The 15,174-nt window shown below is 32.7% G+C and overlaps 1 protein-coding gene and 1 long non-coding RNA gene across 2 annotated transcripts; one reads left to right on the top strand and one right to left on the bottom strand.

Moving 5' to 3' along the window:
- Positions 1-435: 435 nt before the first annotated feature.
- On the top strand, positions 436-15,074 carry LOC128188581 (adenosine deaminase domain-containing protein 1-like). The gene is made up of 13 exons (XM_052859726.1): positions 436-751; positions 2,136-2,230; positions 2,420-2,696; positions 2,975-3,060; positions 3,220-3,317; positions 3,805-3,925; positions 4,705-4,846; positions 4,950-5,079; positions 5,351-5,518; positions 8,435-8,544; positions 8,978-9,157; positions 9,445-9,673; positions 9,810-15,074. The coding sequence occupies exons 2-13, from the start codon at positions 2,138-2,140 to the stop codon at positions 10,054-10,056; spliced, it is 1,881 nt and encodes a 626-aa protein (XP_052715686.1). The 5' UTR covers positions 436-751; positions 2,136-2,137; the 3' UTR covers positions 10,057-15,074.
- LOC128188583 (uncharacterized) lies at positions 6,105-7,290 on the bottom strand. The gene is made up of 3 exons (XR_008244165.1): positions 6,935-7,290; positions 6,634-6,759; positions 6,105-6,203 (listed from the first exon to the last, which is right to left on the bottom strand). It is a non-coding gene; the product is annotated as an uncharacterized LOC128188583 (long non-coding RNA).
- Positions 15,075-15,174: the final 100 nt, after the last annotated feature.

Raw genomic sequence — 15,174 nt, 5'->3', positions numbered from 1 at the left:
CTGAGTCGATTGTTGTGAAAAGACCACATAGAGTATTGACTTTTTACTATTTGATCATTACCACTACTGTAATTCATTTATGTGTTTCATCTGTCATAGAATTAGGAATAGGTATCCGTATAATTAGGCTTATATTCCCCCAGGAAATTAAGATGGTACGACAACTAAATTTCCTTCAGAAAAAACTGCCTATAAAAAATTCCTCTAGAAAATATACATCTTTGATTGGGGGGGGGGGGGGGGGCTGTAAGTTGTAAGAATCCCCCACTCCCCATCATGACCACAATGCAATGTAAAAAATAATTTTTCATTTAAACGTGTCTTGAAGAATTGAAATATATTGTCCATAAACTCAGCAAAGAACTTCACATACAGCGGTTTTAGCAACTACATTCGTACTTTGCCGTTTATTATAACCACAAACAATCAAATTGCACAATTTGGGGTCTCTGGAATAGTTAGGTTTTTAGCCGTAACGCTTTTTGGCGCTAAATTCAGAATTGCGAACCCGATCAATAATCATTTTCGGTCATTTTTTTCCTTTCTTGGAATAGATAGATGGTATATACATCTGTTCATTGAAAACAGAAAACGATTATCTTCGAAGTATCGAAACGGGAGTTTTAAAAAATGAAAATTTGTTCCCGAAGGTTATAATAAAATTTTCACATTCAGTTCGGGTTTGAACTAAAGTTTGAACTGTCAACATCGATTTGCATGTGGCCAGTTTCAGTTTGTTGACAGAAACAAGGTATAGTGCAGTTATATCTACCATGTTACTAATTAGTTATGACATTACATACTACTCTTTTGGTATAACTAAACAAAGATTTATACTGCAGATTCTGTTTGTCTATTTATATGCTACAGCATTAAGTTTGAGATTTTTAAAATCATTTATATAACAACCTTTTTGTGAATGTAAACAAGTAAGTTGTCGTAAAAATATAACATCAGTTTGATTTTAGTGTAAGACTTCTGAAGATTTTGAAACAAGTTCTTTTCATACGGGCTATTCCAGGTACAAGTCATCGATCATTTCTCATGTATGTTAATGGAGGAAATTGAGACAATATAACTAATTAATTAACTTGCTATTGGATTTAGAGGAGATATCGTCTTAAATTCAAAGCTGTGGTTTTGAGTATAATTACCAGGGATGGGATAGATAATGGTTTAGACCAAGATTTAAACCCGGGAATCCCTGAATCTCTAGTCAGGTGCTCTACCAACTGACGTTTCTGGTATTTGAACTGATCTGACTGTCACATTCCTTCCCCGCACCCATTAGTGATCTTTGCCCCCAAAGAACACCCCAGGCTCTTCCTTAGCTGGCAGGAGTAACCTATCAATTTCAGGGGTTGGCACGCTACCATATTGTCCATATGTAACATATCCTGATATGGAATATAATGAAGAACCAGACCAGGATTTGAACCTGGGCCCCCCTGAATCTCTAGTCAGGTGCTCTAGCATCTGAGGTTTCTGATGCCAGTATTTGAGTCAGTCTGACTGTCACAGGAGATTTTATAACATTTTGAAAATACCTCCTTTTCTTAGCTGTAATATTTGATTACATGTACATGAAATATCGTTATAATTAATATCTATATGTGCCATGTAACACCAGCTTGGACCTGTTTCTAAAACTAAAACTATTCAATATGATTGCACAAGAAATAAACAACGTGTTTTAAGTAAACTGAATGAATAAGCAACTATGCTTTTCTTGCTATGGTTTATACTTCCTGAGCTACAAGATTTTCCCTTTTCATTCAACTAGTAATATGGTAGAGTATTGTACATCCTGGCCATGGCTCTCTCAGTGATAAGATTGTCAATAAAAATTATCTCATTTTAATATTGATATCAACGGAGTTCTACAACAAAGAACAACTTTTACTCTTTCATTGGCTGACACAACTCATTAAAAATTGATGTATTTTCTATATTTTCCAAATCTTCATTGTATAGAATAAGAAGTAAATTTCATTAAAATTATCATTGTTCGGTAAGGAATTAATTATACAAATTAATACATGAAAACCTATCATTTTTCTTTTTCTGATTATTGTTTTGACATACACCAAAGTACATCATTATATCTTTGGTAGCTTGTTATTCTGTCTTTTTAGCAATGTTTGCTGCCACACAGAGCTACATCCCTGGGCTGAATCAGAGACCGGTCACCCCGCCATCAGAAAGTACAGCATCTAAGATCCCAAAAGAGGTATGAAAATCTTGCCATCTTAAGATAATGGTTCTCTTGATATATCTATAATTATATGAATTATATATCATTTATTTATTCATTTATTATTTCAGAATTGCTTTTATTTCATTGCATAAATTCTATTTTCATGTTTCAAGTGATATGCAAGTGCACCTGTAGGTATAATTTCTTTTTTTACCCATTCAGATTCCTAGGGAGCTCATAGAAAATTTTAGAAATGGATCCAAGCAGCCGATCAGTGCCTTAAATGAATACTGTTCATTAAAAAGACTTGTAGTTTCATATCGCGAGGATGCAGTTTTGACCTACACATTCAAGCAGACGTTTGCCTATGTTTGTAATGTGGACGGTAAAGAGTACCCACAAGGCATTGGTTCCACCAAGAAGGAAGCTAAAGCCAACAGTGCCAGAATCGCTTTCAACATCATCTTAGGGTTTGATAAAGAAGAAATTGATGAGGATGGTGGGATTTTATTATGAATTTTTTTTTCTGATTCCAAATCATTATTTTTTTTGCTTATATGAACTGGTCTAAGTTTATAATGAAATATCTGTTGTATAGAAATAGGTTTACAAAAAAGCACTGTAATCTCTTAAAAGGGGTAAGAATGAATGGATTTTTTTTCTTAGGACAAGTTGTTTTAGGGTGAAAAATGCATGTTAGCAAGATGTTTGTTTTCTTCAAAGATTAATCTATATCCAACTGTTTGTAAGATGTGTACTGGTATGTTATAATTACAGATGGGTCTGTAATGTTTGATGCGATGGGGAGGAAACTATTAACAGAACCTGGAAGAATTACCTCCCATGAGAAACCTCTCAAAAAAGTGTGTAAATACAAAATAACCTATTTATAAAATATGATATTACATGTTTATATCTTATATATAAATTCAGAGAGGACTCGAGTTATTTTACTTAGCATTTACTGAAAAACAAACTAAGGAAAAGTAGGATTTTGATTTTCAATACAATTTATTTTAAAGGATGAGTCAAAGAATCCCATTAACAAACTTCAAGAATATTGTGCCCATAAAATGCTGCCATTCAAAATAGAAGTTGGTGACCAAGCAGGCCCACAAGGGTAAGATTTAATGTCTGGTCTCTAGGAGTAAGGGTTAATGATCTCTTAATTGTTAAAAATTGTGAGATTTATTAATCAAAGTTAGCTATCTTTGGATCAGAGGGGCACTAGCTGGTAAGGATAAACATTCTAATGGGAAATTATTTATTAAATACCCTGATCATCTCTATTAAAGGAGGAAAAGGTCTTTACTCATGAATAGAAACCTTAAACATTTCTGGTACAATTGATTATAAAAATCCTGATAACATTACTTTATCTACTATTTGATATCTGATGATAGGTTAATGAACTAAAATGCATCCTTAGAATTTAAACTTGTACAGGTTTGAATTTTGTTGCAGTGAAAATTCTTAAGAATGGTATAAGGGTTTAATTCCTGATTAAAATTCTTTGATTACCGTATGTGTTTGGAAAAATTATCACCTTGTATTTAAAAGCTACCACAGCTTAATTATTGACATGTACTTTGACACCTCTTCCTCAGGTTTGGTGCTGCAGTGTTTGTACGGGATGAGTTTATTGTGGAGGCGTTCGCCAATTCCAAGAAGGACGCCAAGAGGAGTGTTGCTGAACAGGCCCTGTACAGACTGATGGCCAATGATGAGGTAACTTGGCAACGAAAACCTGTTAACAAGCTCTATCTACAGTGGAGGTTGCCTTTAGATTGTCGATTCTAGGCATATATAATATACATGTGTAATGGAAACTTGCAGACTTAAAGTTTTTTATACCCTGAAAAAATTACAAATACCAAGTAGGCCTACATGTAGATACCCTATTTCATTTGAATTAACATGTTTTTTTGTTAGACATGTAACATGTTAAAAAAACAGAACTTGTTTTTATTCATACACAACACCTGAAGACTGTCATGCCTGAATTTTACATCCAAAATGGCAAGGAAACATATTGACAATTACGCCATGCCCTTTGTCTTTTGTTCTTCATTGATGTAAGTTTTGAGAATAGCCATGTTTTCAGACATAAAACTGATACATGTATATAGTGTGCAGTATTTATTGACGAATTACAAATGAAATCCAAGTTCGGTACCCAAATTGAAAGAAACCTCAAGCAGGTTATGGTTCCTGAATATTAAATTTTTTTCAGATACCAATATTGAGAGTTGTAGGGCAAACTTTCATGCATAGTGGTAATTTCAGATTTGTAGATGTTTTTAAGATAAGATATTGATGCATTTTTGTCATATTATTAATCAGCTATTGGTAGTTTTTTTTTAACCAGCATTGAAATTTCTTACTTTGTTATGTTTCTCATTGATTCAATTGAATTTAATGGCATGTAGATGATCTTAAACTAAAATGGAATGTTCTGGTCATTTTGATTGATTTCAAACTTTCAGACAATATAATTTATATATTAGGTAATCAGAAGTCAAACTGTTTCATTGACCATAGAGGATAAAATGGCAAGTGTTTGTTTTAAACACGCCCATAAAGTTCTCCAAATGGTGCCAGAACTTCTTCAGAAGGAACTTCATCTAGCTGCATTTATTGTCAGAAGAGGTAAACCAGACTTCAAAAGAAAAAATAGCATTAGTGCAGTAATTTGAAAATGTAAGATTGAATAAGTTGTGTAGCCAGAGTTATGGTCTTTCCATTGTGACAGGTGATGCTGTGGGTGATGTGGTGGCCCTAGGGACGGGGACACGGTCTCTGTCCAGTGAAAGCTTTACCATGGACGGCCGGAGTCTCGTGGACAGTCACAGTGTAGCCACGGCCAGGAGGGCACTTCTCAAGTAAGATCAGTCTTTGTGCAAAGCTTTAACCCATGTTAATGAATATAAGTGGTTTTGTATTGTAAAAGTACAAATTATCTGTAAATATAGGATTAAGATTGACCTCTGCAGGCTCCCCCTCTCCTCCATTTATATATGCATTACAGTACATTTATCTGATATAAAATATTTTTCAACACATTTGTAGACCTACCATGGATATCACATAAATTAATTTTATTAGTTAATTTAGATTAATGATAGCTCTAGGTCCTTTTCCTTGCTGCTGTAGGTACCTGTACAAGGAGGCCAAGAGTTTTTATGAGGGTAGCAAAGTGCTGTCCATATTTGAACAGGAGGCGGAGAACTCCATCTTCCTGAAGATAAAAGACTACATCTCTATTCACCTGTACATCAGTCATCCGAGCTGTGGGGACTACGCCTATTATGTGGAGGAAATGTGAGTAAAAGGCATCACTCTAGGAAAGTTGAAGCATCTATGATATTTACGTTTCCTCTTGATTTTAAGGTTCCACTTTTAGTCATTACTCTTTTGAATGATAGTTTGGTGGGACATGAGTCTTTTCCTTGATTTTTTTCTGTTAATTAGACTTAAACAATGTTTATATGTTTATTTTTTCTCAAATGTAAAGGATAGTAAAAAAAAAAGTTTTGTGCACTGGTATTATAAAATTAAAATGAGCTTAAAATGCAGTGTATATAGTGATGAATATGACAATATATTGAACATGTGTTTTTACCTAAGATAATTACTGCTTGTCATCCATAACAATTTTTAAGGTGGATCTCTACACCAAATAAGTGTAGGAAATTTTTGTTGCATGCATTTGTTACCAATACTAGGCACAGTATTCAACAATAATATACCTCAAAATACAATACACTATTTTCTAGAGAATTTTTAAAATATCAGTCTGGTTCCAGATAACCCCTTATTAATCAAATTTTTAAACATTACTGTTTTAAAATTCTTATGAAAGTGAAATGTTATTAAGTTTAGAAATGAAAAACAAAAAAATCATGAATGAAGTTTGTATGATTTTTATTGGAATCCACATAAATATGAAACTAAAATATAAAAAAATTCTTTTAAGGCAAACTGCTGGACAAAATCCCACAACAACCTGAAAATATAAACAATATTCGTTGGTGAATAGGATGAAGAAAAGAAATTGAATGAAATTGAAAAATTAAAGGAAATACTTAATTTTTGCAAAAATCTTGGTATGAAAGATCCTGTTTAAGAGTTGTCTTTCTTTATTATACATGGTCTCAAATATCTTGGGATCAATTTTTTAATTAATAAAAATCACGAAGAAAAATTAAAAAAGGAACAAGTTTATGCTAAATATGTAAATATAAGATAAGTAGTGCTTATGATAATGTTTGAAGCTGAAAAATCATATTATTGATGAATGCATTTATATATATATATTTAACTCTTCAGAACAAAATATTAGTAGTTAATTATATATATATTATTATAAATTGCCTTTTACTTTTTTATATACAATAGCAATTATAAACAACAACCATACGCATATTAATTCATACTTTAGATGTCCATAGTGATACACATGCATGTGTGGAAATGAAAAACATGCTCCTTTTCAGAATTCTGTCTTTCCCTCATTTGGCTTGCAAATCCGGGCTTCCACTGCTATTGCTACCTAGTTGTATCTATTTTAATCAAAATACATTAGTTTTATGTCAAAGTTTCAGTGAAAGTCTTTTACTGCAAATGTTTATTTTTATTTTGGGAAGTTAGGATCAATTCAAGAGATCGTACTACGGTACTTTCGTTTTATATTCATTATACATATATAGTTTAAATGAAAATTTGACATCTGCTTACCTATATCGATAATCCGCCACATATGTATGATCGTCTGTTGCAGATGACATGACAAAAATGTGTTGCCAATAGCAGCAGAGCAGGGAAACGGTATATTATTTAGATTCCACGTTTTCCGTACAAAACAGCTGATAATCAATGTTAGTTAAAAGCTTTAAACAGGAAAAAATTGACATATTTTCTAAGCGTTTTGGTGATTTCATTCCTATCTCACCTCCTTAGTTAGAAGAGTTCAATTAAACGGTGTATAGCTATTTTGTACCACGACATAATGTTATCAATCCGGAACACAATGGCGTTTCGAACGGAAGTCAGACATGTTTTGACGATGTAGCCTTCCACCTTAACTTCATCTTGAAAACAACATGGCAAATTGTCACTTGACAGTATTGAATTAAATATGACTGTGTTCTATTTTGGGAAATCTTCTTTAATATCCTGTGCATTGTATACTTGTAGAAGAAAGCTGTGTGTATTATAAATGAAACTGTATCGTAAATGTTAATAAAGATTGACTGTTTAAAAAGGCCCGCAGGTCTTTTCTTACAAAAATGTTACAATATTTGACCACTGGAGCTATGGAATAGAAAATCCGAGGTTCCTCCAACTGTTGTAACAAACTAAGGGCTTTAGTACTCAGGTGACCATCAAGGCCTGTGGGCCTCTTGTTACATTTTCAACTTTCTGTTCTGTACCACTGAACTAAGATCAATCACACCTGGTACTAAGCATACAAAAGTCATCTCAAATTTGCTCTTAATGAAGGGCCACATCAAACAAATGATTATAACTAAATGTAAACAAAAGAATCAATTGTGTTTACTGTTTAGTTTTACCAGCAGATCCATGTTCATGCTGAAGGATTTCTGCACACACATGAGTTAATCAGTTCGTACAGATCCGTATATATATATACAATATATATATAAGGGTAATTGGGGGTGAAAATAGAATTCAACTCTCAAAGACTAGTATTTTTTCCAAAACCAATGAAAATAAGTTGCTTTTAAAATTTTCATAATTTTGATTTTTGATACAAAAGGAATCTACATCATAGAAAACTATAAAATTATTAATATGTATGAAATAGCTAAAGAGTTTAAAGTGTTTAATCATAAGTGTATTGCTCTTCAAAATTAGTTATTACTTTTAGGGAAATGTTAAATAAATAAGTGGATATATATTTCCTTAATCCATTGGCCCACATTTTCAGGTTTCAGATTTTTATATAGGGAAATTTTTTTTTATAATTTCTGAAATTGCTGATTTAGTGCAAATGTTTCATTGTATTATTTTTGCAGGGTAGCGAGTGCATGCAACCTATGCACTTAGTTTTCAGTCCCAATTTCCAAGAAACTATTCACCAGATATGTAGCTGTCAAATTACTAACTTGTCACAATCTGCTCACAGCTTTGCATTTGATGTGAAAATGAGATGTTCATACACTTTATTAGTTTATCCAAGCTTAATAATATCCCAGACATGTTATGATATTTTAGGCCGAATCGACCCCTGACCCCTACCACGGATGGCCTAGTGAGACAGGGTGCACATGTACCTGCTTTTGGTGATGACCTACCAGGCTGGTTTTGTACAAAGAATGAAGATGGTAAATCGAGTGATGTTGCCCTGTTCAATTTTGTGGAGGGTTATTACAAAATAGTAATATTTACATATAAATGTACGGACAGCACATGTACTCCATGAAGCAATTTAAAATGTCAATTGCACAGAAACGTAGTATTTTGAAACACAAACTTAAATACAGTATCTGTAATGTACTTAATAAATAACAAGTTATCACAAAATTTTTAATATTTATTATCTTCATGGAATATAATCCTCAACACAAAAGATGTATATGTAACCATTTATTCCCAGCTATTCAACTCTTAATTTTCATACAGTTATTTTTACCAGAATTTAATTGAAATATTTAGTTTTTGCATAAAAACCATTGCCTGCTGTAAAACTATTTCATGACTCTGTAACAAACAAAACCAGTACATGTATTTTTCGAAAATATGCTGTTTAACTGGTAGGTATGGTGGAGCCTGTTGAGGAGCATCAGAAACCTCAGGTTGCCGAGGCGTTTGAGGCGGGGGAGGACCTCTTGGTGATGTCCTGCAGTGACAAATTGTTACAGTGGAATGTGTGTGGCCTCCAGGGGGCGCTGCTCAGCTACTTTGTGGCTCCTGTTTACCTCTCCTCTATCATCGTGGGTAAGTAATGATAAAATGAATGCAGAATTTTGCTTTTAAATCTGAAGGGATATAAAAATCTGTAACCAACAATATCTTGAAAAATTATTTTGTAAGAAATCTTAGTTTCTTACACAAAATATGCATCTGTAATGCAACAGAAACTTTAAATGAAGCTTGTAACTTAATTTTGATCAGTGATCTTTTATCATGCTCAACATATGCTTTTTGCAGTGCATGTAATGTTTTTCATGAACTATCGGAATAATTTTGCACCTATTTGTGTAAACTATCGAAACTATTTGCAGGTAAAGGTTATGATCATGGACATTTTTCTCGGGCTGTGTGCTGCCGAGTGTATGACATTTTACAGGAATCTCTGCCACCAAAATTCAAAATAAATCATCCTGTTTTGTCCCACCCAAATCTGGTCTCGCCTTATCAGGGGACACAACCCACACATCTCAGTGCCAACTGGTCCGAGGGGGACGAAAAAGTTGAGGTTGTCAATGGATTTAATGGAAGAACGGATAAGAGGTACATGTAATTTACTCACCTTAAAAAACAGAATATTGATTTGTTTTTTGTTTGTTTCCCATTAAAAAATCATGCATTTAGTTTAGAAAACATGAATATCTGTATGTTAGCCATCATAATCTTCCCTTTTTCATAGTTCACCCCATGTAGCAGGACCCACAGGAGCAAGCCGATTGTGTAAGGCAGGATTTCTACACAGATTCAGGGAGTTAGCAAAATTAACAAAGCAGCATCAGTTTTTAAATTTAGCCTCCTATGCATCAGCCAAAAAATCTAGCCAGAAGTATCAGACTGCAAAGCACGCCTTTAGACGACACTGTGCTCAAATAGGGATCGGGGAGTGGGTAAAAGTGCCACCAGAGATTGACTTGTTTCAGAAGTAAATCACCAGGCAGGAAAACTCAGTTCTTGTTGTAGAATCTTCGGTGCTTAATCCATTGTTTACATCTACTGTACATCTACAAATGCATATAATGTGCATGTAATTTGCAAATCATACTGCACCATAGGAGACAAAGTTGCCAGTTTATTCTTTATATCTTACTTCTATGATTACAGTCATCATTTCTCAGTTTACTGGTGTTATTTCAATACATTAACCATAGTTTGGTATTTTTCTTTGTCAAATTTTTTTTTCTAGTCTTGGGAGATTTCCCTTTTCTGTGGTTTTTAATACTTTGGTATTTTTTGTTAATTAATAAAGGTGAAAACATCTATGACAGTGATAGGAAATGTTACCAGAATTTGATTTTCTGTTTCTATTTAGGACAAATATCAATGTTTACTTTCTTTTTAAAATTCATTTGCTCTTTAAAGTTTGAAATCATGTCACTAAATGTCTTCAGAAAAGAATTGTAATAACATTTTTTCAGTAATTTGTATATTTTTTTGGTCTTCATAGTTTTAGAACCATTTTAACAAAACCTTGGACTTTCGGTAGGACGTAGCTATCTATTTCTTGCATCATAACAAGTTAAGAATGACGCTGGTTTCAAGTGAAATATACACAAATTGCGTAGTCTTAGCTAAAAAAAACAGACAAATCTTGTTGATTTCAATTATTTAAAGACTTGTGGCCAACAATGAAATATACATGCCTTAGTCATAATGCTGTTTGACACAACTACCCAAAGTCCAAGCTCCTATTAAAATGGTTCTATTTTCATAGTTATTCATTAATGTAGATTCATACCCAGGTAGTGGGATGAAAAATTGTTTTGCCTAAATTTTACATTCAATACTCAAATCAAATTTAAGTGCCTTAAAGTATTGCAGAGGGCAATTTTTTTATGATTGATTTTTTTTAGCTGAACATCATACTGCATCATTATTCATTTTTCACCTCCAACATTTAAGTTCTAATGAGTTGATTGTTTATGACACTGCACTTGAACAGTGATCAACATATCATAATTGATCAGCTCTTAACCTTTGACCAACTGTGTTATTGCGTTTCAAATGCTGTAGATACCCTCACAGTGTATAAACGAATATACTGGTATATGGAAAGTAAATAGTGTTAGAACCATTTTAAGAAAACCTTGGACTTTTGGTATGACGTTACTATCTATTTCTTGCATCAAAACAAGTAAATAATTTTGATGTGAAATATGCACATGTTGTGTAGTCTTAAGCCCAAAAGCCAGACAAATCTTGTTGAATTCAAAGAGCCATAGCGACAACAAAATAGATAGGCTTACATCACATTGCTATACTAGTATGTCACAACTACCCAATGTTCAAGCTCTAGTTCTTTATGAACAAAAGTAAAAGTGAAAAAGATGGATGAATAAGGCATGTAAAATGCCCATATGAGGAATGATTAGATACTGCAAAATTAAAATATCTTTAAATCTGATACTTTTTTAAAAAAATAATTAAAAACAATGTATATTTAACGTAACATCGGTTTGTAACCCTTAAATATTTTAAATACTTGCAACAGGTTGATTTAAACTGGCGTATTTGTGTCGAAACCTCCAAATAGTGTCATTTTTTAAACTTTCTTTTATAGAGTGGGTCTGAGCTCCATATTTTTGTCATAGTCTAAATGCGTTTTAATGGAATTTAAAGCAATTTTAATCAACAAAAATGTGGAGAGATGACCCACTATACTTTAAAAATGTCATTTTGTAGCCCAACAATTGAACATTATAGAAAAATAGTACAAGTCCGTAAATTCATGGCCAACATCTCATATAGCATTAAACAACGTAATTTGTTGTGAGTGTAATGGCTCAGTGGTTAGAGCACCAGACATTAGGTAAATTTATAGAACTTTGGTTTTTAGATTGTGGGTTCGATACCACCAATACTTAAGGATTTATTATTTTTTTCTTATCGTTTTTTGAAATATTTCAAACTGAATATAGTTAGAAATTACCCTTTTGTAAACTTGTATTATAACATATCAAATATATTCAATTGAAAAAAATGTTAAGTTTGAAATTGTATTTTACGACTAAACCAAATGGGCAGTTGCGCCATCTTATTCCCCCATATTCTTATACTTTCTTAACCAAGAACTCTATGCTTCCATAGGTCAAATACATGTATAAAGGTTAAAAAAAATCATTTGTTAGCAAAATTTTAGAAATAAGCCCATTTAAAATCTACTTGTAGTTTACTTTGTTCATGACATTGTTCAAGTTTTGTATGATTTCTCTGTTGATTTAGTTTTCTTTTATTGTATAAAATTATTTACAAGAGTACTGAAAGCAAGTTTAATAACAACTTACATTTTTTCTTTTATGTGTTAAAAGTTATTTTCTTGTCATTCTTGTAAACAGTTTGGATATGACAAATAGATGACCTCTTTTGATTTTGAGATCAAAAGGTCAAAGGTCAGTAAGTTTATCAATATGCACCTGTAATTTTTCAAGATACTACTTTTAAAACAGCCCAACATCACATCTTTATGCAAAGATTGCACAAGGCATAACAAACGGTTACCCTTTTTGATTTTCAGACATAAATTCATTAATTGAAAGGTAATAGAATTTCATTTTAAATTGTTTTGTTTTGATCACAGAACTTCTATAAAAAATCTTGATTTTGTGACTTCAGAATTTTGTTTACTTCAAGAATCTTTTGCAGAAGGAAAATGATCAACATAAAGTAAAAATGTTTTATGGGTTTAAAAAAAAGGTCAAGTGAAACTTTGTATTTTGAACTTCAAGATATTCTTGCATTTTGTTATGTTCTTTAGTTTATTGTCCAATGTCTACAACATGACTTAATCAGTATTGAACATGACTTGAGCCCAGTTCTGAAGGCAGTCAAGATGTACATGTACATATACGTATGCTTCTCTACCACACTCCTTTGTTTTACCTCTTCTTTGTATGTTTCATAATTAAGAAATTCGCTAAAGTATACTAATGCCATGTAGAGGGTAAAACTTTATCTGAACTGGTGAGATCAGTCAGTTAATTAAATGCTCTTTTGTTGGTTCGTGCGTTGGCACGTTGTATCATCAGTTTTTCAAAGTTGAAGGTCAAAACTTCGTAAGCACATTGAAAAAAAATATTGAAAAAACCTATATGAATTAGAGATGTATGATATACTGTAGACTTAAGGTCAGACGACACGTTCCTCAATTTTATATAACTTTTTCCAGGAATTTGTTGATGGTTTACAACTACTCTGACAAGCTTTCTTGCAAAAAATTAGGGTACCTTACCAGGCATTTCTGCAAAATACTAGAGTATGCAATTTCCTACATAATCTTCTTGGAAATACACTTGAATTGCTGATATAAAAATAAATACATGTACAGCACAGCAAAATTCACTAATATTGGAAAATCTATCTCGGCCGGGGCGGGGCTTTGAACTCAAGACCTCTAGAACCTTTACGCCTCTGCAAGTGCGCGGCCACTGTTCTAACCACTCGGCCATCTAGACACATAATCACATCCAATTAAATCTTAATCATTTTTAAAATAATTATAAAATTAATATTTTTTATTGGAACTCTTTATAACGAGGAGATACAAAAAAGATTCTCGAGGAACGTGTCGTCTGACCTTAAGAATTAAATGTATTACATTATTGAAGCTTCCTTGAATAATGAACTTCAGACTTGCAAACTGCATATATATTTTGTACTGAAGTACAGAACTGTATTATAGTACCCTGTAGAACAAGTCAGAAGTCCATCCACTCATATCCCACGTCACAAGTCGCACACAGTCAACATACATAGAGGCAGATAAAGAAAAGTGCCAACATGTGCTCGATGCCTAGAAAAACCGCTCACCTCAATTATAATTATTGAATACGAAAAGCAACGAGTGCCATATAAAAATATATTTTTTTTGTAACGAGAGAGAAGGATCTCATTATTATGAGAAAACCGTTAAATAACCATGAACTGTAAAGCCTCAAGGCACGTAGGATTTAAACAATTATATCATGACATGAATTTCCCACATTTTTCTTAAATATGAGGAAACGTTCATATTTTGAAGAATTTTCTAGAAAAATCTTAACTTTGTGCGAGTTATTTAAGTTTGTTTTATTGATATATACAATCGTGTTGTTATTGAGCAATTTAGTCAAATTGGTGTTATTGGGTTTTTTTTCCATTTTGTAATGTAGTAATGTTCATTGCAAAAAATTGTGTTTTTTCATAATTTGGATCATAAACTAGAAATAATTTTAAATATGAACACGTCGTTAGGAAGTGAATTGCTCGACACAACAGTTACGGCATGAAGAACAAGGAACTTCCCTGTGTACCATTCCACTGCTTGTCTTGATCAAATTGTGTTCATACGTGTAAATATTTACGTTTTTCAGTTTTTTTATATATGGTAACACTACAGATCGATTTTGTAATGTATAGTCCAATACATTTCATTAATAACTATTTTTAATACTAAATCTTACTATAAAAATAATTGCTGAAAAATATAAACTTAAGAAATAAGGAATCAATCTTTGAATATTATGAGTTCGGGGAGGGGGGGGGGGGGTGATCAAATCTATCATAAAGCCCCTCGGGCTTTGTTGGATTTGATCACCCCCAACCTTATTGGATCATCGCATAATACTCGAAGAATAAACCTGATATAAAGCTAGGATGTCATGTCAGAATGATACAATAATTTCACTGCATTTGTTCCCACCCACCTCCTCCTTTCAGCTTGAGTATTGTGAACGTTGAAATAAGGGTGTAACTCTGGTTCAAGACTGTGACAGAACTCTATACTATGGGTCACAGCTGTCTTATAGTGAAGTAAGTCCATAGGTCAGTTGGATTACTTTTCATGTACTCCACATATCTTACATTGTACAGTTTCTTTAGGATGAAATTAATGATTGGTGATGATAGTTATTGATGTCAATAAATGTATATGCAATGTTTCTAAAGCTACAATAACATTTTTTAATGTAAATCTGCTTTGTTTTTTGTGATGAAAAGATCGTCCAATACATAATCAACTATCACATTGTGGATGGTGGGCAGTTAGGATAAAAACATATGATACAATAAAT

The sequence above is a fragment of the Crassostrea angulata genome, chromosome 6 (assembly GCF_025612915.1).
Source record: "Crassostrea angulata isolate pt1a10 chromosome 6, ASM2561291v2, whole genome shotgun sequence".
Lineage (NCBI taxonomy): Eukaryota > Metazoa > Mollusca > Bivalvia > Ostreida > Ostreidae > Magallana > Magallana angulata.
Note: the sequence above shows the minus strand (reverse complement) of the source record. Positions and strands in the feature narration are given on the sequence as shown.

What these genes read in the sequence shown, in the direction of transcription:
- LOC128188581 (XM_052859726.1), top strand. Translation starts at nt 2,138, where the DNA reads ATGTTTGCTGCCACACAGAGCTACATCCCTGGGCTGAATCAGAGACCG. An exon ending in GACCAAGCAGGCCCACAAGG is followed by an intron (nt 3,318 to 3,804) that starts GTAAGATTTAAT and finishes CCTCTTCCTCAG; the next exon opens with GTTTGGTGCTGCAGTGTTTG. An exon ending in CCTCTCCTCTATCATCGTGG is followed by an intron (nt 9,158 to 9,444) that starts GTAAGTAATGAT and finishes AACTATTTGCAG; the next exon opens with GTAAAGGTTATGATCATGGA.